Source organism: Chelonia mydas, chromosome 10 (assembly GCF_015237465.2).
Source record: "Chelonia mydas isolate rCheMyd1 chromosome 10, rCheMyd1.pri.v2, whole genome shotgun sequence".
Taxonomy (NCBI): Eukaryota; Metazoa; Chordata; order Testudines; family Cheloniidae; genus Chelonia; species Chelonia mydas.
The window spans coordinates 9,215,606-9,242,911 of record NC_051250.2 but is presented as its reverse complement, the minus strand read 5'-3'; the positions used below and the strand labels follow the sequence as shown (position 1 = coordinate 9,242,911).

The 27,306-nt window shown below is 48.3% G+C and overlaps 1 protein-coding gene across 6 annotated transcripts in view; it reads right to left on the bottom strand.

Moving 5' to 3' along the window:
• Positions 1 to 27,306, bottom strand: part of RNF216 (ring finger protein 216) — a 125,245-nt gene that overhangs the window by 5,695 nt on the left and 92,244 nt on the right. For 3 of the 6 annotated variants that reach the window (XM_037909963.2, XM_037909965.2, XM_043524158.1), the window contains 2 exons: positions 13,818 to 13,887; positions 4,097 to 10,381 (listed from right to left, as the gene is read on the bottom strand). In XM_037909963.2, coding sequence (XP_037765891.1) covers positions 10,062 to 10,381; positions 13,818 to 13,887 — 390 coding nt within the window. In that variant the 3' untranslated portion in view covers positions 4,097 to 10,061. The other 3 variants (XR_006284396.1, XM_043524159.1, XM_037909966.2) reach the window with 3 other exon arrangements.

Sequence of the window (27,306 nt, the reverse complement as noted above, 5' to 3'; positions counted from 1 at the left end):
CCTCGATGTGCAAGGTACTGTACAAACCCACAACTGGAATTCTGCTCTCCAGCACTAGAAAGCGGCTACAGTAAACCTCTCTTCTACTTCTGACGGGGCTGACTTATATCACTGACTCAACTAGCGTTTCAGACGGCTTTGTGCCAGAGTCTCAATGTTTCATGGGAGTGATTCCCAGCACAACCAGGTGCCCACAACCCCCCCTAAGGCCAGGAGTTGCAATTGCTCGGTGTCTCTGAAAATAATCAGGCCTCACTATTTAAGCACAATCCCAGAGCGCACCAATGACATGGTTGCGTCTTTTATGTAATAGGGACCCTTGAGTATGCACTTAAATACTACAGTGACCGGTACTCTAGAAGCACCAAAGAGCCCAGCTTCATTATTGCCAGCACCATTCATAGAGAAGATGCTTCAATAGGTAAGCTAGAATTTACTTAGTTCTAGATGGGGCTGGTAGCACAACCCTTATTAGAAGACCTTCTTTTCTGTTGCTTGTAACTTTGCCAAAGCCTGCGGAGTGGAGAATGGGCCTGGGATAGGAAGCCAGGGGCGAAAGGACAAGGACAGGTTGGAAAAGGGGTCAAGCTTGGGGGGAACTCAGCAATGCCTGTGCCTTTTACAGCACACTCCCCTCCAGAGCCTGGCATGGAAGCCTACACTCCTAAGCCTCACCATCCCTCTGCTGTCAGCAAATATCTGTGAAGCCCACTGGCACAGTGTCTCCCATCCCCTTCTCGCTCTGGTCCACATGGAGAATGACAACCTACTATTGCTATCAGGTTACACTGTTAGCTCAAGTCGCAGAGGTTGGTGCAGCGGAGCTAGAAGTTTCAATCCTGCTGAAGACCCATGCAGGTCCCAACGTGATGGCATGTGCTGGAATTTTTTTCAGCTTGCTTTTTTTCAAGTCTCTCACAAACACACACAAACCTGATCTTAAAAGAACATCCAGGTTGCAAAGTCAAGCACTCAAAAATTCGGTAATACCAGAAGAACGGTTGTCTGTGCAACCTTAATTCAGCCCCCTTGTGCATATGCATGACAAGTTTTCAATTACGGAATATCATCCTAGTTTTCCCACAGGACCCCTGCCTCATTCAGTGCCCAAGATGGACCTGCTCTGTGGATGACCCAGGCTGCAGGATGACCATAGGATCCCTGCCTCATTTGCTACAGAATTTGGCAGGGAAACAATGGATGAGGCAGGCCATTGCAGGAAGAAAAAGTTGCACGGGAGAACTGGATTCTATCCTGGTCTCTGCCAGAGTTTCTATGCATGGCTTCACAAGTCCCTTAAAACAAACTTTTCCACAGCTTGTGCGTGCCTCTTTTCTGGAGGCCTGGCTTGAGACCTGTTGGCCTGATTTGTAGAAGTGCAGAGTCCTCGGAGGAGCAACTGAAGTCAATGGGAGCTGTGCTACCCAGTGCTATAGAATGCTAAGTACTCTGAAAACCCAGGTCCTAGCCGTCTCAAACTAGGTACCTAAAATTAGTGGATACTTTTCACCTTAAACTCTGTCTCAGCTCCCCACCTGTAAAATGGGGCTAGCCCACCACCGCCATCTCACGGGAGCGTTGTAAAGATTAATAAATGAATGTTGGTGAAGCACTCAGATACGAGTGATGTGTGGCAGAGAAGAGCCCATGAGGAAATTAATAATTCTGTCTTCAGAGCAGGGTTTGAATAGCGTGCAAGGAGAAAACCAAATACTGACTAGCTGCTTACTGGCTGAGACCCATCGGTCCTGTGCGCTGAATGAGCCAGGGGTCCTCTGGGGGAAAAAAACGGGTAGCGGATCACGTAATTAAAAACTTGTCATGCATCTACACACAAGGGTGCTGAATTAAGGCTGCAAAGGCACCTTTAATCTGGCCTTGCCTAACTTGCGAGCACTTGATTTTGCCACCTTGTTTTTTAACTGGTGTGTGTGTGTGTGTGTGTGTGTGTGTGTGTGTGTGTGTGTGTGTGTGTGTGTGTGTGTGTAGTGTGTGTGTGTGTGTGTGTGTGTGTAATTTGACCTCCTAGAAAACGAGCTGAGCTGTGAGGGAGGAATTAAATGTACTAACAAGACAGGGGAGAGCGCACAATCTATGCCCAAGCAGCACAGCAAGCTGTCTACCGCATTACTGTGGAGCTTCTCAGTGTGAGGGCCTGCACGCTAAAGTACACTGAACCTGCAGCTTCCACAGAGCCAGCCGCGCAGCTGGAGAGCGGGGGATGCGGGAGGCACAGAGCCTTTGAAATGCCTGGCTAATCTTTCTGGATTTGCCTGTTAATTATCCACACAAAGCTGCCCGGCTGCTTAATGGGACTGGGGACGGTTCTCTTCTCCTGGGGAGGGGAAAAAAATTCACTCCCTAGGAAAAAGGGGAGGGAAAAATAAATGTAACCTCCCCACCCAAACAAAGCTACTTACCTGGCATTAGGAGCAAGCCCCTCACTAGGAAGATGGGATGCGCAGTGACAACGCCACAACTCAGAAAGTCAGTTTAACCCTTTTCAGAGTAGCAGCCGTGTTAGTCTGTAGTCGCAAAAAGAAAAGGAGGACTTGTGGCACCTTAGAGACTAACCAATTTATTTGAGCCTAAAGCTTTCCTGAGCTACAGCTCACTTCATCGGATGCATGACCCTTCCCGCTCCCATCCCCAAAACAGTACAAGGAGAGCGCAACTGGGCCCTATTGTCTTGGTTTGAGCCAGAGAAGATAAGATCATTGTGTAGCTTAGACCAGACACCAGGGAGTGAGTTACTGAAGCTAGTCACTGAGGCCACATCTCGACTAGGGAAAAAAGGGGGTTGATTTCTTTTTAATGTATGCGCCCGCACGCCGCACCACAGCCCCCCTATAGCTATGAAGTAAAATCCCTGCCAAATCAAGGCAAGCGACAGTTTTATCTCAATGTGGCCCGTAGAGGTAAAAACCGTGGGTGGGAGAGAAGGGGGAGGACAGCTACACTGAGCTAAGGCAGCACTGGCCTTGTCTGTACGGGGATTATATGACCTATATCTCCCCTCTGCCCATGGTGTGCGCCAAGAATTGCAGAACAGAGGGTCTGGAAAGCCAGGGCTTGACAAGAGCATGGAGTCCCCATGTAAATGCTTTCTGATGCCTGCTCCCCTCATCCCGTATGTCACAGCCATTTTTGCCTGTTCCTTCCCTGATTTTAGAGCCAAGTCTGGCTCTGCGCATGAAGCTGGCTGTGGCTTTTTGTAACACTGCCCCTGCCCCATAGTATGAGTTCACACTTCCCTATTTTTACTTGCTTTTTGGGGCTCAGGGACCCTTCCCCCACACATTTATGGGGCTGAAGCCAAATGAAAAACACCCAGATAAATGACAAAGAAGAGAGTCAGGGAAGTCTCCCATAGTCCCCTGCCTCCAACCGTCTCCCCACTCTTCCTGTCTCAGTCCGTCGCTAAGCTGCCAGTATGGACATTTCCTCTTTCATTTCCTGTTTCTATTTTAAACATTCACACCACAAAGCAGCCAGAGCATACAGGTGAATATGGCCCTGAAAATCCAGATAGGCTAGAGCAGGGGTTCTCAAACTGGGGGTCAGGACCCCTCAGGGGGTCGTGAGGTTATTGCATGGGGGGGTCGTGAGCAGCCAGCCTTCACCCCAAACCCCGCTTCACCTCCAGCATTTATAATGGTGTTAAATATATAAAGTGTTTTTAATTTATAAAGGCGGGGGTGTCTCACTCAGAGGCTTGCTATGTGAAAGGGGTCACCAGTACAAAAGTTTGAGAACCCCTGGGCTAGAGTGTGTCTACACATGCCCATGCAGTGCTTTTAAAGGACTACTTTACATGATTAGTCCTGCTTCACACAGCAATGAGAGAATGGAAGCCATTTTATATCCCGTTCTCGTTTTCCTTTTAGGCTTTTGGAACACATCAAGCTTCTACAGGAGGCTCGAATGTTTTGCCGACTAACTTTCACAGTTTTTAACCACTCTGACTGAAACCTGGTACGAGAATTATGGTTGGTCTCCGCTTTCTACCAGCTGTCGCCTATAATTATCCTCAAACGCAAACCAACCAGCTTCTCATGGACATTGATGGAGCAATGAAAAGCACAGAAGTGAAAGCCAGAGTGCACAAAAATTTATTTACAAAAAATTCAAATTACAATATTATACAGGGACTTTTTACACACAGAATTAGAACAGGTTTCTACCAGAGGGTAAAGAAAAATATTTTTTTTAATAAACCACCTATTCATTTTCAGCTATTGCTATACAAAGTTGCAGAACATGCACAATTTGTCTTTACAAGGTTGGTTTTTTTTTTAATATAACGTTTTGCTAAGTGCAAATACCAAATTTCTCTCTCCACCTTTAAGGCAAGTAAAATGGGACACTGCAATTAATCATAAAAAGTACCAGTCATAACATCGATATGGGCCCACAGGACACATCTCCCATCTCCCTTTGAAGAACACTGAGGTTTTAAAGGGGGCAAAGGGTATGTCTACACTGTTTAAAAAAAAAAAAAAAAAGCAGCCTGCAGCAGCGAGTTTCACAGCTCAGCTGGGCCTCTCTGGGGCTCAAAACAGCAGCGCAGATGTTCAGACGCAGGCTGGAGCCTGGGCTCAGAAACTCAGTGAGGGAGGAGGGTCTCAGATCCTGGCCTCCAGCCCATGCCTGAACAGTTACACTGCTATTCTGAGCCCCGAGAGCCCATGTCAGTTGACCCAGGCTCTGAGACTCGTTGTGGTGGGTCTTATTTTGCAGGGGAGATGTACCCATAAAAACACCAGGTAAGTCCAAAACATGGAATTTTCTGGTTTTAATTGTGCAGGAAATGGTTTGTTCTTTAAGCAGAGAAACATCCCCCTTAACCCAACTGTTGCTAGAAGACAATGGAGGGCTCTAAAATCGCCAGTTAGGATGACAGAGAAGGAGTGGTCCCACATTTCTCTGCAGGGCAATTCCTAGTCCAGAGCTTTCTCTGTGACAGGAGCCCCACCACAGACCCAGAAAGAACCGAAAGGTGAAATGCAGGGGCGATGCTGGGTGAAGAGCTGATCTGATCTCTCTGGACTGCCTGTAGCTGCCCACAGGACTTGATGTTGGTTTCATACAATGGGCCCTGATTTCTCTCCTCGCATACACAAAACAGGCCTTCACCATTGTGATGGGAGAAAGAATTCTCTCCTTCCCTTCAGCAGGGCTGCGCTAGGACCGCCAATGGAGAGACATCAGGCACACACATGCTTCAGGAACATCTCAACGAAGACTCCTCATCACCACAACGTCCCCAAACACTACCGAGGGGGAATCCTGCCTCCTTTGACGTGAAGATGGGAAAGTCAGGAGGCTTGCCGTGCGCCATCAAATCCAGAGGGTACAAAGTTTGCTCATGTAGTGGGAATCAGTGCTTACCGTTAACACAGAAGACTAAAAACTGGTCAAGTACAGACACTAGACCTCCCTTGGCTACTTTGCCAAGTGCCTCTCTTCCCATTTCCAGCCTTTCCCTGCACAGGCCTTTATATATATTTTATATATATTTTAAAAACACACAAAAGCCAGGAGTTTAAGCCAGGCCATTATTTTTGTTAATGGTCTATATTCTAGGGTTTCAATATGGCTGTGTGCAAGTGGCCACACCACTTCTATTTTTGCATGGTGATAGGCATTTGCTATACTATTGGTCAAGCACTGAGGCTGAAATTCGCTTGAGTGATTGGTACAGTACAGTAGAATCCAAACACTCATGCTGTCCAAGCAGTTTTGCTGAACTCAGACTGACAGAGGGGAACTAAAAAAAAAACGTAGTAACTACCATATAAAATTGAATCTTTCCACCCAAAAATTAAACCTAACAAAAATTACAGAGAGTTGGTACCACCACCCACTTCAAAGATATGGCTCAGTTGTGAGTGGTGGGTCTGGTTGTTCCCAGCTCTTTATTGTGGTGATAGACGTTCACTACAGGAGTCTACTGTAGATATGGAGAGAGACGCGCACATATGGCCAAAGATTCATAACCTCAAATTTTTAACTGGAGAGTACTTCCAGCTATGAAACCATCCCAAATAGTCTCTTCTACTGTAACTGCACATGCAGGAATGGGGGGGAAGTGTAGGCAAAAGCAATTTATATTTAACTGGATTTGAAAGAACAGTAATTGTGCTTGATAAGCAGAGTATTCGAGAGTCCCTGTGCAACACACTTGAAGAATGAAGGACACAGACTCCCCAAAGGCACTGGGTATTAGAATTAGTACCTGCTTCATCTGAGGCTTTCAAAGAACAATTGCTTTATTTACGAAGTATTTGAATGGCGGTGAGGAGGCAGCAGACTCACTCCAGTGGGCCAGGTTTGTTTTGGATGAAGGCCACGGCCATGGTTTGGAAAGCCAGCTCAGTGATCAAGATTTCCCATGCTCCTATTTCTACCAGCACCACCACCAGCATGCTAAGGTGACCACCAGCGTCCTGCCAGGGGAAGTACTTTCTTTAGGATGTCAGCTGAAGCCAGTTCCTAAGCCAACAAGCCGTTTCAGCTATGGTGCCCTCCCTCCCACAATGAGATTCCAGATAAACTTATCAGACTGAGGAGGTCCATGAGATGAGCATTCTGCAAAGGCAGCAGCCCTTAGTCAGGAGATGCTCCATGCTGCTTAGAGCTGTAGCTCTTAGAAATACACGTCTGAAGCATCATACAGGAGACACCAACTGGGCTCTCCTGTACCCATGCGCATGCTGCTTTGTTTCTATTACTTTTTTTAAAAACAACCCTCCCAAGGGACTTGGCCCCTTTTTTCTTTACAATTTGTAAAACCACTAACAGGGATCAGGGCTTTTCTGCTCATGTCTCTCAGGATAAAACGAAGGGCCAGCTGACAAAGGTAAAATTCACCCCACCCTGGCACTCTTGGATGCCTGATTGAACTACTTCCTTAAGACCCAACATCATGCCTCTAGTCTCCCAGCTGAGCGAGGAAAACAAGAAAAGACTCCTTCTGAAATACATTAGCCTTATTCCTTAATTGGCTAGACAGGTCACAGTATAGCATGCGGAGCATCGCCTCTGCAGCAAGAGCCGAGGTGGACTGGCAGCCCGGGACATTACTCCTCGATTCAATTAGACAAGACACAAAGCTAAGCTCCATCTCCAGTGCGGGCACTGACCAGCTAGAGGGACAGCAGGAGCTCCACTCTGTGCCCGAGGGATGGCACGTTCCAGGCACGTTCTTGAAGCAGGGTACGAAGCGGTAGGACTCGCTCTGCATACACAGCTGCCGCCGTGCGGAGGGGAAGGCATATGGCGGAGCCCTTTCAACCGAACTACTGAGAAACTGCAAAAGTGGCTAGGAAGTGCGCACATCCAAGCTGCCCTCCATCCCCGTCCCAAACACAGTGTGTCAACATGGCTGCCCGTGGCTACTGAGGGGATCATTCAGTATAAGGTGCAGATTTAAACCTGAATAAAAACCAGCTGAGCAGCATTCGGTAAGCCACTACGTCCCCTGGACTATTTTTTAAATTAAAAAGTCTTAGCAGCAATGTCAACTAATAGTTAACGGTGTGGTGAACAACTCTACGTTGGCAACAGCACTCGACAACCTGAAACAAATAGTTAACAGGGCATCTCTCAGCCTATACATAACATCTGGGAGTGGAGAAATTGTATCAGCTCCAAAGAGGATGAAAACATCCACTGTGCAAGGTCCTCCTGGAGACTATCCCCCTACTGATAGCAATGTCCTCCTCACAGCCCAGCCAGGGATTGCTCGCTGCCATATTCCTTCTGAGAGTACACCCTGCCCATGACAGCCCAGCCAGCCACTCTCGTTTGCCCTCCTCCTGGTGCCTCCTGCAGCTGCCAGTCACAGACTTCCCAGTGCCCTGGTTCACTACCTGCTCAATGCCCAAAGAGACGCTGCTTGCAGAGAGGGCAAATCGGACAGACTAGTGAGGCAAGGCAGACACCTGCAAAGAAATCTTGGGTGTTAACTTCCAGGGAGGGAAATCAAAAGAGGGGAGATTAATTCGATCTGGTTCCTAACAGCAACAACAACAAATATCAAACAGTTTGGGGGACAGCTGTGTGATGAAGAGGTTGTTTGTTTGTTTTTTTTTTAACTAGACAACCACAGTTGTGGAAGGATATTCTGATAGTTTCATCTTCCACTCTGTTCCTACCAGTCACTACAGCAAGGGTGCGGGGGGAAGGCTCGTGCCTGCAAAGCTGCAGCTCTAGCATAAAATGTATCCATTTGACACAGGCAGCTTCAAGCCTTCCACCCCATCTTTCTAGTCTACCTCATCCCTCACTTGGCTCATTCACATGCAGTCTGCAGCCAAACCACAATACTGCCCCAGAGTCAAACACGGCTCCCAGTTCAAGCCAGCCAGAGCCTGCTCCTCAACTCAGGTCACAGGTAAAGCAGGAGTGAGCCCGATTGCCTGAAGGAGTTTGCCACACTGCTTCTTAAAGGAAAACTGGTCCTCCTAAGCATCCCTTTTGCTAAGCTCAGCAGCATTACAGTTTGAAGTTGATTAAACTGATTTTTTTCAGAAGTTTATTAAATGTGTCGAAAGGGGTATTTTGCTGCTTAGAGTACGTAGGCCTACACTAGAACCGGAGGTGTACTTTCCGGCTCGGTTAGACATACCCGCATCACCTCTGATTGAGGTGCTGTAGCTGCGGTGGCATGAGCAGCAGGATGGGCGAGCTGCTCTGAGACTCTAGATATGTGCTCGGGCAGCTCGCCCAGCCCGTTGCTCATGCTGCTGTGGCTACATTGCTATTTTTAGCACACTAGCGTCATCAAGCTAGTGGAGGTACGGTCTACACCAACGGGAAAGTACGCCTCCAGATCCAGAGCAGCGGTACCCTGACGATGACAGCATCTCTGATCCGTTTCCAGCCCATTTTAAAGTGAATTAAACGTGCACGGAAAGCCGTGGGCGCAGGTTTTCAGAGCTGGATGTGTGCACAGTGTATGTATACAGTTACCAGGCTTGCATGCACAACAGCACTAAATGTACGCAATCGGTTACTGCACCGGGGGGCATGAAATTTAGCTCCTATGCAACTCTGAATCCGGGCCTTCATGTTTATCTTCTGAACAATTTGTATGTTTCGACCAACTGTTACAACCAAGATTTTCACAAATGACTAGTGATTATGTGTGCCCAACTTGAGACACTGAAAAGGACCCTGTGTTCCAGGCAGTATTGGCCACTCATCCTTTGAAAAATCATGCCCCCTTTAAGGGGTCTCAGGTTAGGCACTCCAAATCAAGCATCACTTCTGAAAGTCGTGGCCTTACAATACTAAGCCAGGTTGCAAAGTGGTTCGTAGCCTCTTTCTTTGAGCTGCTGTGCTGTGGCTTGAGTGGTACTTCGCAGCCAGATGGCTTCTGCATCCTAGCACTGGACTCTCACCATGACAGGCGCTTCCGGGCTAAGCAAAATGGTTGTAGATTTGCTTGTACAGACTCCTGTCTGTCAGGGCAATCGCAGGTTACAGTAAAAACCTGGGACTATTCTCCGAGGGATAATCAGTCCTGATGCTCAGATTCACCCCTTTTCCGTCACGCCTGGATAATACTGGGGAGGACACAGCTGAATCTTATTACCAGCATCTGAATAATTTCAAGCTGCCCCACATCACCTTCCCTTCCAGCTAGCCTTTGCATTAAATAGAGGGGCACTGCTTTTGCAGACAGGAAGGTAAGTTTTTGGCACAAGGGGTGGGCCGAATGGCTACATTCCCACGTAGCGTCCCTTCCCTCTCAATGGTTGACTGAACAGCCTTTGTGAAACAGAAAGACGCTCAGAGTTCCCCTGGCCTGAACTATGCACCCTCTTACTGCTCCAAAGGGTGGGCAGCACGGTCAGAAGATTCAAGAGAACCAAATGTTGAACTATGAAGATTTAAACACCATAGAAGCCTTAAATACTGTGCATGGGGGGAGGGGAATCTAGATCTGTACCTCTTGCAGCAGGCTGAAATGATGGGGGACAGAGGGGAGGGTGGTGGTGGGGCCAGCCTGGCTTCTCCTGGCAGACTCCATTACGAGTGCTGTTTGAAGTGGATCAGAACCGATGCCGAGGCTGCGGACCAAAGTGCATAGGCAAGTTGTGCTCCAGCTGAACATTGATCTGGGGGAAATCGTAGTTCACCCGCATGTTAGGCAGTGGGGGCACGTATGGGGCAGGGATGGGTCCGATGTTCAGGGGTATGTTGTTGTACAGTGGGCGGACAGGAGGCAGTGGGAAGGGTGGATGCACGAAGGGATAAGGGGGCATTCGGGGCTGATGGAGGTTCTGAGGGACCGGTCTTGGGATGACTTCAACTCTCTGGATTTTCTCCACAGGCTTTTCCACAGGAGGGCCGATCCTCTTGAAACTGCTTTCTGCAAAGAAATTAAAAACAGAACTTTAGAAACACCCTAGGCCGGAGCAGAAACTCCCTCCTCTGCTCACAGGGAGGTTCTTCAGTTCCAGCTGCGGGAGCGTGCGCTGTTCATGTACAGAGCAACTAGGAGCTCTAGCAAGAAGCAGGCATGGGGCGGACAGGTGCAGCTCAGCCACTGCATTTGGATCCTTGGCTGCAGCACTTCTGTCCTTCTAGCACTGAGGTTATGGGCAGAGGCTTCCAGCTCTGTCGATTCTGATGGTAGCAGGGAGTAACCCCTGGCTCTAGAAAGAACGGTTACAGACCTACAGTAACTGAGATTCTCCAAGATTTAGTCAGCGTTGATCCCACGGTTGGCGCCCATGTGCCACGTGAGAATGGACGTTTGAGTAGCAGTCTCTGTCAAGGCTCGGCATGCACCCTGGGCCTCTTCACCAGGGCATAAAGGGTGGAGTGGCCACAGCCCTAACTCAGTAGCACTGGCTTTGAACTGCAAGGGCTCAGAGGACTCTGAATAGCAGGGATGGAGGGTGCGATTTCCTGCAATATCTTAGGGAGATCTTACAGTATTAAGTTTATGTATCATTGTGGGCCAGGGATGGTATGCAGTTCCATGGGGGAGGGTGAGCACAGCTCCTCCATGAGCTAGGACCAGTGGGGGGTGATTATGCAAATTCACTTAGGTTGTAACACCACCAGAGATATGCCACCATCTGGAGAGGTTCGCATATACTGGTTCAAATTGGATTCTCCAGAGACCAACAGAGAAAAGACTTCTTAATAAACCGCTTGAGTTCAAACTGACTCAGGGCCTTTTTTCTGATCCAGCAAAGGGGCAGGACCTTCTGTTTAAGGCGGCTTTCCAATCCTTCCTTCCCCACACTCCAACACATACTAATTATTAATAAGGGGTCGCCTTGAGCTGCTCAGGATTGTGGATTTGTCTCAAGAGGCTTTGTGTTGTCTATCCTTATCCGAGGACACCAAGCTCTGCCTGGAGTCTCTGCCTGCAAGTTCAAACCAAGTCCCTGTCGGTGCCGGACTTCAGTGTCAGAGGTGTTGGTGGCTGTTTGATGCTGTCGTCTGTTTTGGGTGCAGGAAGCAACTGTGTTGGTTCCTCTCTTGATGCCATCTTCTCTGCGCCAGTCTTGGGCATAGCCTGTCTGCTGCGGGATTCTGGCTTGTCTCTCAGATCCTGCTAGTGGACAAGTCTCTCCCGGGTCTGAAGAGACCTTCATGGATTGTTCCAGAAGCTGGAGTCTGAGCCATGCAGCTCACACACCCTCAGGGAAAGTGAAAGGCACAGGGAGCATCTGCTGGGTATGGTGACTCTAGACAGAAGGTATGCTCACCATGTCTATCTTTTAAAGGAATCCAGCAGTTTGCATACTGTGGGTGGGGACCCCAAAGTGGGTCATGACCCCGTTTTAATGGGATCACCAGGGATGGCGTTAGACTTGCTGGGGCCTGGATCTGAAGCCAGAAGTCTGAGCCCCACCATCCAGGGCTGAAGCTCTCAAACTTTGGCTTTGCCCCCCAGGGGGGCGGGGCTCAGGCTTTTACCCCCCACCCTCTCTGCCTGGGGTGGAGGGGCTAGGTCTTCGGTCCCCCTTCCCAGGGTCATGTAGTAAAATTTTTTTTTTTCTTTGGTCAGAAGTGGGTTGCAGTGAAATGAAGTTTGAGAAACCCTGGATTAGCCCGTCATAGGATGGGCAGGACTTGAAGCCTACAATTTCGAGTTTGCCATGCTAAGGAGCCCTGTGGGAGATGTGTGGGTGTACAGAGGGTCTAGCCATCAATATGTAGTCCAGACATGTTGATAGGATTACAGTGGATGAAGATGATAATAAAAGTTCTGAATAGTTCAGGTTTAAAGAAAATTTAGTCAAAGCTACCAACTAGCAGGTCAGGCACTTGCCAGGCTCTGTCTCACTGCCAAGGGCTGTCAGAGGGAAATGGGAGAGGGGTAGTATCCACCCCGCCCTGTATGCCCTCATATGGGAGCAAGAGGAGGCACAAGGAATGCACATGTGCAGCTCTGCTGACACTGCTCCTCAAATTTCTGGTCTTGCACGCATGAGGCACACGCAACCCTAAAGTGGGATCGACAGACAGATACTCCGCGAAGAACACTGATTTTTAATTACATCCTTTGCTGGATGACAACAACTCTCAGAGAACTGCTCTGGTTTTCAGAGGTGCTGAGCGGCACTGGCATGTCTAGCAGAGCTTTGCAGGGAAGAGCATGGCACATCAGCATTACACTAGTTTTGAATCTGTAGCTGTCAGATACCTAAGGAGTTTTCTGCTCTTCCAGAATACCCTCCCAGCTGCACTCATAGAATATCTAAATACACGGGACTGTGGACTCCTCTCCCCTTCCAGACCACACCTGTATGGGTAGAATCCCCCTTGGCTCCAGTGCAGGGAATCCCTCACGCCACAGAACTGTCCAGGCCCTGCTCTTTTAGGTTTGGACAATGAGGAGTACAAGGGGAGGCCCTAGTTGGGAGAGACTAGTTTTGTGGCTTTTCCTCAATTTGGTTCCTGATTCATCTTCATTTAGGTCTTCTGAACTTCCTCCACGGCTTCCTGTCTTTGTTTTCATTTAATTTCGAAGACCAGAATCTGTCACAATTCAAATAATTTAGTTAAAAGACAACAGATTTTTGGACCGAGAAGTCTGACTTTCCTCTCCCTCTTCCTCAGGGGGAGCTCTTGGAGCTGGGAGGAGCCTCTGTTTTCTCTCCCACACTGTCCAAGAACGGGTGAGTGGCATAGTCTCCTGCCCTGAGTAGCCCACAAGCTGGAACAACAGTGAGGCACAGGAATTTTCAACCAGTGTCATTTAGGCCTTTTCTGACCACCCCCAGGGTTAACGGCTTCAGCTCTAGAAGACACCCCAGCAAAGATCCCTATGCCCTGTCTCTACTAGCATTCCCACCACTGTGCAAGGCTTTTCACCCTTGCATTGCCAGAGATGGCCTCTGGGGTCATATATTGTAGCCACCCCCCTTTTGGCTAAGGACCAGAAAACATTTCCTTTAGAAACAACTGAAAACTCCTTAAGCTAAAGTGGTCAGTTGAAAGACAAAGCACACCCTTCTGAGGCAATCCCAATATCTACAAGATAAGAGGACCAGAAAACAAACTAGTTCCTGCCTGGCAGATCAGAGCCATTACCTACTATGGACACAGCTAGGGCAGTTAGAAGTTTTTGTACAATATGAAACCAACAAACTTCTGTAGCAACACTCCAAATGAGATTTATTGGAGTGCTGTTATTACAAGGGAATTTGCAAAGAGCCTGGCCTTTGAAGATGCAATTAGGGACCAGAGACTCACCAGCAGCTTAGAAGCGCTTGCTCTCTCCTGGTGCCTCTAAAATCCACCCTGCATCCTCAGTTTTGTATGAGGGCAATTACATGACCTACCTCCATTTTTCTTCTTTTGCTCCTCTTCAGCCTCCTTCTGAATCTCCTGGATTATCTTCTCATCATCTTCCTAAATTACAAGGAAATAAACAAACGAACAGGTTAATAAACCAGTTACTGCTGCAAACAGATCTCTGCATTCTGACCAGGGCTAATGCAGTTTTGTGAGAGTGTTAAAAGTGAAACTGGCAGAGTGGTCCTCTTGCGACCACTCTACATTTTGTCAGAATAGCATAGCAGTACTGCAGTACAGATTCTGTACAGAATCCAAGCCTGCTCCACGGAGAATAATTAAGAGCCATCTGATTGCTTTTCAGCTGGATCAGTGTTAAAATTCACTAGCTTGGCAAACCAGAGTGCAGCAGTGAAACTCTCGCTCCCGACCGGAAGAGTTGTTGGAGTGCTATTAATCTTTTAAAATGGCAATAGTCTATTAAATATTTACACTACCTCAACAGCTCCAGAGTGGTGGGCCCAACAATTGGATTAACACAACTTAAATCCTGGCTCTAGTAGCTGAATGCTGCACTAATGAGTCATTTAGATCTTATCTTGGATTCTGAGGACATGAATTCTAGCGTGTTTTTTTAAAGCCGTCTAGAAGTTACAGTAAGAATGTTCAGTTATATTATATAAAGGGATTTGCAGTATTGTTGTAACTGTGTTGGTTCCAGGATATTAGAGAGACAAGATGGTCTGAAGAAGAGCTCTGTGTAGCTCAGAAGTGTGTCTCTTTCACCAACAGAAGTTGGTCCGATAGGAGCGATTACCTCACCCATCTTATCTCTCTAATATAAAAGGGTTTGTGAGATCAAACTCAGGGCTGAAAGATCCCTCCACATCCAGCAAGCATGTACACCCTGGGTCCTCCAATAACTTCTTCACTTCTTTTTCCTCCTCTTCAGCCTCCTCCTGAATCACTTGCATTACCCTTCTGCACCTCCTGGATTTGCGATAGCCTTGTGAATCCTATACATTTAGACAGTTGTGGTGGCTAATAGCTGGCATTTAGATAGATGGCCCTTTTCGTAAAATGATCAAAACACTTTACAAAGGTCTGTATGAGTGGCCCTCGAGGGAGGTGAAGTGATGGGGGCCGTAAGTACCCAGATAGATGAGAAAAGTGCCTAAGTGAGGGGAACTGAGTCTGATACCCAGATGATCCCAATCAAGTTGATATCATTAAACTTAATACAAATCATTCTAATTTTAGTGTGAAAGCCAGGAATCATTTTGTTTGTTTCTTTTGATATCAACTGTCCAGTTCTGCCTGCTCCATATCACTCTGATAATGGCTTTTCCATTACAGAACGGCAAGCAAGAACTGTCAAGGCAAATCAGATCATGTCATCAAAGAGCCAATGAGATGGCTTCCTATTTGTGCCTAACAAAAGAACATTTGGGATGTTTGGTTGTAGAACCTACGTTTGTATTTATGGCCGTGAGTCTCTTAACCATTCTTTGCAATGTTACATTAAGGTTACTTTCTGCCAGCCATTGGAAGCTACCGAGATGAAACACTGACGCCCTCTCCTTGTTTGAGAAGAGCAGGAAATAAGCATTCTGACCAGCATTTCTTTCCTCAGCGCTAGTTTCTAAAACCTAAGGCGTGGGAACTATTGCAGGACACAGAATATCTGCATTAGTCAGAAGCACTTGGGGGTCATTTGTGTAAGAAATAAAAGTTATGTTCTCTTCAACTGTTGGAGAGTGCGGTTGGATATATGGGGAATTTAAACAGTACATGGCTCACAATATGCATGGCTCTAGTTAATTCTATCCATCTTATTTCCATTACTGCAGAACCCATACATTTCTTCTTGCAATTTTTTAATGTGGAAAATATCTTGTATTTTGGAAAGTGCTCTGGGACACTCCTGTGAAAGATGTTATGAGTGTGCACATATAAAAGTGATTGTAAGTTCTGCCAGATTCCTGATTCAGAGCTAGTCCTCCAGTACATGTCTAGCAGCATTAGTGGCTAAGCTTTTTCAGGGTGTGTTCATGGGGGGGAGGGAAGATATCCTAATTGTCTCTGGGAAACCTTATCCTAATCGGCTTGATGGCTTTCTTCAGGATCCCTTCCCTGTCTTTGATTATTCTTCTGAGTCAGTGGTTAAATTTAAGTCTTTCCGAAACACTTTTTCATGGATTGTTAAGGACAGTCTACATATTGCCATGAAAGTGCTGAAGTGCATCTATTTTATGGAATAAGCATACCATAAATCATGCACAAGCTTTTAATTACCCTCTGAGTCCAAACTACAGATTCCAGATTGCTATTTTCCCTGACTGGGAGAGTCACAGAACACAGCATATAGTTAGGAAGAGGCAAACGGAGTTCAGAGGCATATCCAGTGTTGAGTTTTTATCTTCATCTCTGGCCTAGAATTCCCAAGCTATCAGTATTTTTCATTTTCAGCTGGTTTAAAATACTATTGAAATAGCAGTTTCACACCCCCCCCGCCCGTATTTCCACTTCTTGGACCAGCTGCATCTGAAAATCTGTATATAAGGAACAGGTCACTACTTCTGCTAACCTTACCCTGCCCTCCTCCTCCACAAAAAGGGTATAGCCTACAGCTTGTTTTATCCTAAGCAATATCCCCACCCCTAACAACATGCAATTGCTAGGCCCTAGCCAGGAGCCGTTCTTCTGCATACCAGCTCTCTCGTAAGAGTTTGGGGATAAAGCCATGGAGTGCTCCCCCTGGAATAGCTTGCTCCTGCCATGTACGTCGGGGGTTCTCAACCTTTTCCTCTCTGAACCCCCCTCGACATGCTATAAAAACTCCAGGGCCCAGCAGGTGGGGGGGAGGGGGGGGCGCCTCGGGCACAGGTATAGTTTGACTTCCATTGCGGTGGTGGGGGCGGGCAGGGGCCAGTGGGGCTCAAGCCACCTCCGCATGGTTGGGTCCAGGGAGGGAACACTACCTCCACCCCCCGACTCACCTCAGCAGGCCACCCAGCCAGTCTGAGTTTGGAAGGGGGCAACCAAAAATTATAACTCAAAGGTGGGGGGCTTAGCTCAAAAAGTTTGAAACCAGCTTAGGGTGCAGGGAGGGGATAGCTAGGGGCTGTGTGCAGGCAGGAGGAGTAGCTCAAGGTGTAGGGAAGGGGTAGCTGGGGCTGTATGCACACAGGGGGTGGCTGTGGGCTGAGGGAGGGGGTGGCGAGGGGCTGTGTGCAGGCAGGGGGTAGCTCAGGGTGCAGGGAGGGGGTGGCAAGGGGCTGTGTGCGGGCAGCAGGGGCTGTGTGCGGGCAGGGGGGAGCTCAGGGTGCAGGGAGAGGGTGGCGAGGGGCTGTGTGCGGGCAGGGGGGAGCTCAGGGTGCAGGGAGGGGGTGGCAAGGGGCTGTGTGCGGGCAGGGGGGAGCTCAGGGTGCAGGGAGGGGGTGGCGAGGGGCTGTGTGCGGGCAGGGGGTAGCTCAGGGAGCAGGGAGGGGGTGGCGAGGGGCTGTGTGCGGGCAGGGGGTAGCTCAGGGAGCAGGGAGGGGGTGGCGAGGGGCTGTGTGCGGGCAGGGGGTAGCTCAGGGAGCAGGGAGGGGGTGGCGAGGGGCTGTGTGCAGGCAGGCGGTAGCTCAGGGTGCAGGGAGGGGGTGGCGAGGGGCTGTGTGCAGGCAGGGGGTAGCTCAGGGTGCAGGGAGAGGGTGGCGAGGGGCTGTGTGCGGGCAGGGGGTAGCTCAGGGTGCAGGGAGGGGGTGGCGAGGGGCTGTGTGCAGGCAGGGGGTAGCTCAGGGTGCAGGGAGGGGGTGGCGAGGGGCTGTGTGCAGGCAGGGGGTAGCTCAGGGTGCAGGGAGAGGGTGGCGAGGGGCTGTGTGCGGGCAGGGGGTAGCTCAGGGTGCAGGGAGGGGGTGGCGAAGGGCTGTGTGCGGGCAGGGGGGAGCTCAGGGTGCAGGGAGGGGGTGGCGAGGGGCTGTGTGCGGGCAGGGGGTAGCTCAGGGTGCAGGGAGGGGGTGGCGAGGGGCTGTGTGCTGGCAGCAGGGTAGGTGGGGCTGTGTGCGGGCAGGGGGTAGCTCAGGGTGCAGGGAGGGGGTGGCGAGGGGCTGTGTGCAGGCAGGCGGTAGCTCAGGGTGCAGGGAGGGGGTGGCGAGGGGCTGTGTGCAGGCAGGGGGTAGCTCAGGGTGCAGGGAGAGGGTGGCGAGGGGCTGTGTGCGGGCAGGGGGGAGCTCAGGGTGCAGGGAGGGGGTGGCGAGGGGCTGTGTGCGGGCAGGGGGTAGCTCAGGGTGCAGGGAGGGGGTGGCGAGGGGCTGTGTGCTGGCAGCAGGGTAGGTGGGGCTGTGTGCGGGCAGGGGGTAGCTCAGGGTGCAGGGAGGGGGTGGCGAGGGGCTGTGTGCGGGCAGGGGGTAGCTCAGGGTGCAGGGAGGGGGTGGCAAGGGGCTGTGTGCTGGCAGCAGGGTAGGTGGGGCTGTGTGCGGGCAGGGGGTAGCTCAGGGTGCAGGGAGGGGGTGGCGAGGGGCTGTGTGCGGGCAGGGGGTAGCTCAGGGTGCAGGGAGGGGGTGGCGAGGGGCTGTGTGCGGGCAGGGGGGAGCTCAGGGTGCAGGGAGGGGGTGGCGAGGGGCTGTGTGCGGGCAGGGGGGAGCTCAGGGTGCAGGGAGGGGGTGGCGAGGGGCTGTGTGCTGGCAGCAGGGTAGGTGGGGCTGTGTGCGGGCAGGGGGTAGCGAGGGGCTGTGTGCTGGCAGCAGGGTAGGTGGGGCTGTGTGTGGGCAGGGGGTAGCTCAGGGTGCAGGGAGGGGGTGGCGAGGGGCTGTGTGCGGGCAGGGGGGAGCTCAGGGTGCAGGGAGGGGGTGGCGAGGGGCTGTGTGCAGGCAGGGGGTAGCTCAGGGTGCAGGGAGGGGGTGGCGAGGGGCTGTGTGCAGGCAGGGGGTAGCTCAGGGTGCAGGGAGGGGGTGGCGAGGGGCTGTGTGCTGGCAGCAGGGTAGGTGGGGCTGTGTGCGGGCAGGGGGTAGCTCAGGGTGCAGGGAGAGGGTGGCGAGGGGCTGTGTGAGCAGGAGCAAAGGGGGCTGGGAGCTGAAGGAGCAGCCGGGGCACCAGCAGGAGAGGAGGGAACGCTGCCGCTGCCTGCTCCATGGCACAGCCAGAGCACCAGTTGCCCCGCACTGCCCGGCTCCGGCTTCCTACCTCCGACCTGGCTGGGGAGAGGAGATGGGGCTGCCCCAGGGCCTGCCATGTTCTTGTGCTGCAGTTTGGGGCGGGGGGGAGGAGGCGGAGAGGAGAAAAGGGTGCCAATGCCCTCCATGTCCCCAACTCTTCCCATGGACTCAGGGTTTCTGCCTCACAGGGGGCGCCGGCTTTGGGGCTTCAGCCCCACGCCTCCCAGCTTCAACGCTGCGGTGGGTGCCGGGGATCTCTGGGTTTCAGCCATGGGGCCCTGCGGCCCTCTTGAAAGGGCTCACAGACCCCTGGTTGAGAACTGCCGATGTACATGATGCGGTTTTACCACCACTCAGCAAGGAAAGATTCATCTTTAGGAGATTCCTACCTCCTGAGCAAAGAGAATGCTTTTTGTGTCACTCAGTGACAATCCCAAAGCCCTGCTGACTTGTATAATTTCTGTGTACATTGTGGATTCTGCAGACACACTTGTCACAGTAGCTCAATTCCATGGATGACGTCTGAAGCGGATACATCAACAGATATATAATCTCGCACACAATCCCCAGGGTCCCACAGCAGCTCTCTCTACAACCCACTTCCTCAGGAGCCAGAGAGAAAAGGTAGGCCTTACAGCACACCCTGGAGACTAAAACTCTGACTGTTACAGACCAGGGGGAAGAAGTGAGTTCCAGAGGCTTGAGGCCCTAATGAAGACCACTCTGCCAGCCACACCCTCTCTTATATTGAGGGGGCTTCTGTTCAGATGCCTCAGCTGACCCACAACTGTGGCAACATAGCACAGGGAAAGATGGAATCTCTTAGGTAGGTAGGTCCCAGCCCACCTAGGGTTTTATAGATCAAAAGTAACATCTGAAGATCAATGCAGAAACCCAAAGACAGTCAAGTGCAGGTCATAGAGCACAGGTTTAATATGCTCCCAGAGAACGACACTGCTTAACAAGTTAGCCGCTGAATTCTGATGCGGTCAGGCAGCAATGAAGCAGTCAACTTTTCCATTGTGAAATCCAATTTTCAGGAATATTTATAATTAATTCCACATTTTGTGCACTGCAAAGCCACAGCCTAGAACCATTTTCCACCCACCTTCTAGAAGAGTGATGTCTACTAATGTAAGTGTACAAAAAAAAAGCCGATAAAACACACTTTCCCACTTAAAATCAAACCCTGCATTAAAACTTTGGCAAGTGCTTAATAGGGTTTAATTACTATCAGTATTTAAGAAAAATGCATACCAGCTGGAACACTGAGGCACAAAAACTGATGCAATGTGTGAGCAATAAAAGAGACTTTAGGACATTCTTGTGGAGGAAAAGTTAACACCAAAAGCGCCGACTGTTATATGTGCACAGTTATAGGTCAGAATTAAAATCTGACAAAACAATTCTTACTCCAGAGATCTTAGTGCTGTAAATGACCACCACTTATAATAGGAATGCTCTCACATGTCACTGCTATGCCCCTAAAGCAGAAGCTATTCCATGATCCCCTGATAATCAAAAGAATAAAGACTATAATAACTTAAACTCATCTGTAGGCAAAGCTATTCCCCCCACCCCAACTCCTACCTCCCAAAAAAACCCAAGAACAGTTTTCACTAGTGCTTCACCTGCAGCTGTTCTTCGCTCTGAAAAGACTTCCGGTGCAGCTTCAGGTGTGATGTTCCAGCATGGTTTACTGATTCCCTTCTGCAGTGGAGATACTTCCTTTGGGCATTTATTGACCAAAGATCTATTGTTGTTACTGGGACAGCAGGCATTCAATAGATTTCCCCCCTTTTCCCATTCGTAGATTATACACAGATTAATCAGTCCTCTTTCGTTCTTAAAAGGAGTGATATAAATACTAGTAAGTTACGCAGCATAACACGGGGTTGGAAATTTAGCCATTCTGCTTGTACTTGAACTTCAGCACTTCACGGAAACAGCAAACATAAGCTACACTGACTGGCACTCAGAACGAGTATTGATAGAAGCCGTGCATGAAGCAGTAACAATTCAGGTCCCAATACTGGTCTATTAAAAAAGGCGGCCACATGAAAGATGTATGGCACTAAACTTGCCACAGGAGGTTACAATCCTGGATGAGCTTCCCTTTGCGCTCACCAGGCTGCTGTGATAGATCCAAACCTTGGATCCCCCATAAAGCAGCAGCACTGTCTCTAGGCCTCTAAGCACACTCTCGGGGTGCAGAACCTCTACCTAGCACTCCATCCTGGGAAACTGGACTCCACAGTCCAATTGCCTAGGCCCTGAATGGCTGGTCATCCCAAACCTCTCCAGTAGCAACAGCATGCTCCCCAGGGCTAGACCCTCCGAATTACTATTTCATCCTTCAGAGACTATGTGACAGTTAAAGAAATGCATGCACAGACTTTGCAAAGAAATTTCTCAATCAAACACTCTTTACATAGACTAAGCACATGAGATACATACATCTATGGAAGAATAAAAAATATGCATTGCAATCTCTCCCTTCAGTGTCCTCACTGCTCAGAAAGCCCTTTGCGTGTTCATCAGTCCTTTCCGGGTTCCAGGACCTTACCCGCCCCCCCCCAGTCTTGCCTTCTTGTTCCTGTAATTGAGAGCATCTCCCTTTTATAAAAGTTCCAGTCCCTCCCTTGTCAGGTGACACCCCTCTCCAAGGAGCTTCAAATCCACTATCAGGTGATTTGTGGCACCTTAGAGACTAACCAGTTTATTTGAGCATGAGCTTTCGTGAGCTACAGCTCACTTCATCGGATGCATAGCATATCGTGGAAGCATCCGATGAAGTGAGCTGTAGCTCACGAAAGCTCATGCTCAAATAAACTGGTTAGTCTCTAAGGTGCCACAAGTACTCCTTTTCTTTTTACGAATACAGACTAACACGGCTGTTACTCTGAAACCTATCAGGTGATTTGTTGCTTTGTTACAACCCACTTGAAGTCCACACTGGGAAAACTGGTGCCCCTTGGCTGCAGCCAACTGACTGTTTTAAGGTGCTTCCACTTGAATGGAAGACCATCCATTGAATGTAATGACTCCTGATTGGTCTCCTAGTGGACAGAGAGAGACCCTGATAACATCTACTGGATAACCCAGTCCAACATGGAGGTTAAAAAAAGGCAAAAAGGCAGGCACGGTGCATTTTAGAATCAAAATGATGCTCATAAAACAAAATGGAGTTTGCAGAATGATGGAGACATATCCAGACATACACTAAATCTGTCACACAGGGCTTCTGTGAGGAGTAGGCAGTTTCTGAGCATCATTTTGCAGACATGATCAAACAATTTTCCACATTACAGACTTATGTGGAACTCACTGCAACAATAATTGAGAGCAACAGTTTGCGGCATGAAAACAGTACTGGACATCTGCATGGATAACAAGAACATCCAGAGTTCTAATTGGAAGGATTAAAAGAATGAGAGTTCTAGAAAGGATATAAACTCCCCTGCTTCTGGGCATAAATCAACTCTAACTGAAGGGAATTAATAAGAGAAATTCCTTCTGGGCAAGTCATTCCATAACTGCTTACTGCAGCATTTCTTGCATCTTCTTCTACAGCATCTGGTACTGGCCATTGTTTGAGACAGGATACTGAGCTATATGAACCGCTAATCTGATCTGGCAATTTTTGTGAGCCTATAATTGCTAGTGTTAAGTAGGTGAAGCCAAAAGATGAACCCGATGTTTCCAGACACGATAAAAACTATTTACAATCAAGAACAAGGCACCCTCCCTTTCCCCAAGAAAGTAACCAGAGGGTTAAGATTATGCACCCTTACTGTACTGGTAGAGTTTACCAGACTAGTAGGCAAGACCAGGGAAGAGGTTAGGAAGGACTAATCCTTGGGTGCCAACAAAACCATGTTACACAATGTGCCTCCAAGTAAAGCAGCAAGCACAATCTATAGTGTTTATCAGTGTTATGCATCCCAACAGATTTAATGAGAAAAAAAAAAGAATCATCAGCCAATAATTCCAGTTGGTCTGTTTACCGGCTGCACAAATTCAAGCTAATCACACCAAGTTGGTACCGGTCCCCTCTGGCTTGTTAACAGTAGGAAATCTATGGTTCTCTTAGCCTCCTCTACAGCACCAAGCAGGGTTCACACATTAAGATCACATAGGCACAGGATCCATTTCTGTGATGATGGTAGCGCCGGGGGGGGCGGGGGGGAGGGCGACTTTGCTTATCTTGGTCCTTATATACAAGTCTCTTATATATGAAGTATAAGGAGGTGCCAAGCGAAAAGCAATTAGGCCCTGCAGGGATTCATTTACATCAATGACCGCAGACACCACATCACAAAGTTGCCCAAGACCTATTAAAATATTCTGCATTTTAAATGGCAACACAAGACTAAGGGCTTGTTTACACTGGCACTTTATCCTGCTGCAATTTTCTCGCTCAGGGGTGTGAAAAAAACACCCCCATGAGCGCTGCAAGTTTCAGCACTGTAAAGTGCCAGTGTAGACAGTGCACCAGCGCTGGGAGCCGCACTTCTCGTGGAGGTGGTTTTTTTTTTTTTTTTTTAAGAGCGCTGGGAGAGCTCTTTCCCAGCGCTCTGCCACGACTACACAAGCCACATTAAAGTGCTTTAACGTTGCCAGTATAGACTAGCCCTTAGATCTGGCCCTGAATCCAGTACATGGGTATGCAAACAGTGTCTCACCAAGTTCTACCAGTCCAATGAAAGACGTGACACAGAGTAGAACCAAGAAGAGTGCTGGACTGTCAGCTGACCGGTTTTCTACTTTGAGGGGTTCCAAAAACAAGGGAAGGCTCTGGTTACATCTTAGAGAAAGACCGCTCTTCCTTTCAGCTGCTTCCCCTTTGAGTTCAGAGGAATGCACAAAGCATTACGCCAAGCACGGAGGAAAAGGATGGCTCTGACTTAGCGCTCGTGGCAGATTCGTGGAGAGATTAAATAAAGAGCTGGGTTCAGTTGCTAGGGAAAGCACCTCTTCATTGCAACAAATGGAAAGCAAATTCTGACAATGCTTTTAAGGAGGCGCATCTACTGCCTCAGCAGCACTGTGCATGCACACAGTGAAGCCAGAAACACCAGGGAAGAGAAACCGCAGTGTCAAAGGAGAAAGGAAAGATTCACAAGTCACAGACAGAGGCTAAATCCCAACCGCAGCTCCCAAAATAGAATCTATTTTATGCTATCAATGAAGCTTTTCAAAATACTGTTTTATCTACAGGGTTTTTTGTACCATCTTTAATTACCGAACGTCACTGAAAAATGTCTGCCAGCCTCATGCGAAAGGAGAAAGGACAGACCCACTAATTGTTTCTGGGTTGAGTTTTTTTGCTTTAGAAAAATAACTCTGAATGGGTTTATCCATCAGGGCCTCCCTTTCTGGGTTTTTTAATGCTCTCTTTTTTCCATGTATGTGTGGCCACAGCCGTTATTAATAAACTTGAAATGATTTCATGAAAGAGACTGCCAAAGGATTAAAGGTTTTGTTTCAAATCATTCCCAGATCAGCTGTGGAGAGCCTGAGGAGCACCAGACGCAGACTATTTCTTGTGTGTTCCCTCATGCAACAGGAAAGGGGATAAAGGCACCTCTGTGTCATAAATGGGATAGGGTAGACACAGTACTGCAGGAAGAGGGGGGTGCTGCTAGAGAACACATTGGCATAAGAACATAACAGCCATAGTCTGTCAGATCCATGGTCCATCTAGCCCAGTATGCAGTCTTCGGACAGTGACCACTGCCAGATACTTCAGAAGGAGTGAACAGAACAAGGCACTTTATCAAGTGATCCACCCCCTGTCATCCAGTCCCAGCTTCTAGCAGTCAGGTGTTTAGGGATACCCAGAACATGGGGTTGTGTCTCTGACCATCTTGACTAATAGTCATGGATGGACCTATCCTCCATGAACTTATCTAATTCTTTTTTGAACCCAGTTATACTTTTAGCCTTCCTAACATCCCCTGGCAACAAGTTCCACAGGTGGACAGTGCATTGTGAGACACCCTCCAAGAATTTTAATAGATTGGAGAGGCATGATTTCCTTTTACAGAAGCCGTGTGGACCCTTCCCCAACATACCATGTTCATCTATGTGTCTGATAATTCTGTTCTTCACTACAGTTTCAACCAATTTGCGAGGCACTGAAGTCAGATTTACCAGTCTGTAATTGCCAGGATCACCTCTACAGACTTTTTGAAAAAACTGGCATCACATTAGCTATCCACCAGTCATCTGGTACAGAGGCTGATTTAAGCAACAGGTTACATACCACAGTTAGTAGTTCTGGAATTTCATATTTGAGTTTCTTCAGACCTCTTGGGTGAATACCATCCGGTCCTGGTGACTTACTACTGTTTGGTTTATCAATTTGTTCCAAAACCTCCAACAGTTCCTCAGATTTGTCACAAAGAGATGCAGAGTTATTAAAATAACAACCATTCAGTTTTAAGGGGCCTGAGTGGATTATATGTAATAACCACAGTATTATGACTAAGGCATTTTAGAGTTTGTGGTCCCACATTAGACTAAACTGGTTTCTAGAGTGAGTCCTCACGCCCACCCCCATGAGCAGAGTTAAAGTTGTTTGAGTGCCTTAATTGTACATTTCTTACCTTAACATGTCTGAAGTTCTTTTATGTATAAGCTTAACTCTGAATTTCCTCTGTTTATAATGCTTGATTTTGGGATAATTGTAACATCTGTGGAATGATTTTTGCCTTAAGTTACTCAAGTATACTCTCAAATTTAACTTCAGCTTAACTTAGTTTGTTTGAGAATTTCCTAAGTGTTTTACAATGTCATAAACCCTAAACAAGAAACTCAACATGAAGGCTACCATGCAATATTTCCAATAATTTGAAGACAGGTAATATTAAACAAATATTTTTAAATTTTTAAACTTCTAAGGGCAGATTCACTGGTTCACCAACACAGTCAAACTGCCTGAGTCATTGGGGTTTACAGCTGTGTCGCATCACCAGTTCAGCACAGACCAGCTGAGCATATTGGTAAAATCTGGCCCTTAATTTGCAACTGATTTATGGGCTTAGAGGGTGGCCTTAGTGAGACCAGCAATGTGTGACGGGGGACAGGGAACTAGAGTCCGAAAGTCTCTATGCTTTAAAGGACTCCCCCAGCAGCACTGCCTAAGTGTGCAATGGAATCGGGGCTGCAGGGTCATGGAAAGCCTTTCAAGCTAGCATGTGGCCACAGAACATCTGAAGTGACAGCTGGGCCAAGCACCCTACCAATGAGAGCTGTCAGCATGTGAGTCCAGTCTCCCTCATATCCTTAACTCATGACAACCAACAGAATTGTTGAATGCAAATTAGCTGCAGAAGTGATAATTGGTTAAATTATCCCATATGTCACAATGGCCCCACTTAGTAGTTGCCTGAGCTTGTCTGTAGCTTATATAACCATAACCATTAGATACAATCACTAATAACTTAGCTTAGTTACAACTTAATCTTTTAAAATATTGCCTACGGACCAGATTTAAATTAGTTGTATTATATAGAAAGATTTAAGTGCCTGCATTATTCTGGTAAGATCATTTGGGACAAAGAATGAAAATGCTAAATGTTTTAAAGGACTCAGTTTTTAATTAATTTTTAACAAACTGATTAACAGATTCATTTGTATAGTCTCAGAAGACTCATTCTAGACTCAGAGTGAGTGTTCAAAGTTTGGGGAAGGATACATGGTATTTTTCATGCAAAACAGAGGTTACATGCCTGGCTCTAAGGGCAAAACAGAAATTGGTCTTAACTATAGGGTCCCTACCAACGCTTCCATAATGGATTCTTCACCAAGGCTATCCATCATCCCAAAATGTAACAGCAAGTTAAAATGCATATTCATGAAATAAAAATGAGCAAGGTGGACTCCTGAACCATAGCTACCATTTCTTGCTCTGTTAATAAGACAACCAGAATGTGGTAACTCTGTTTCCCCAACCTAAGTAGTGGGGAGAAGGGAGATGCTGAACTAGTCCAGGGTGTACATTTATAGACAAAAAAAGAGCAGTGAAGGTGGAGAAAGCAGCTTGCTTCTAGATCTGCCCTGCCTCTAATAAAAGCCACACTTGAATGCACACGTCCATTTCACGATTGCAGCACTCCGTAATACTGACAGCTAGGCAGGAGCTGCTTGCATGTACAGGGCTGCAGATTCAGGAAGCAGCTGAGTGGCTCAAGCATTTCTTCTCTGTAGCCTTAGCACGAAGTTTGCTAACAAGGGCACATGATCCAGTCCTACAGATCCAATCATGGACACCCCAACTCCATACCAAGCAGCATGGAGCCTTCTGTTGATTAAGGAATAAAGAGGATTAGGAAGGAAAGAAAAAAATAAAAAGGATTACACAGAAAAGGGGTGAAAGGGACACACAAATGAC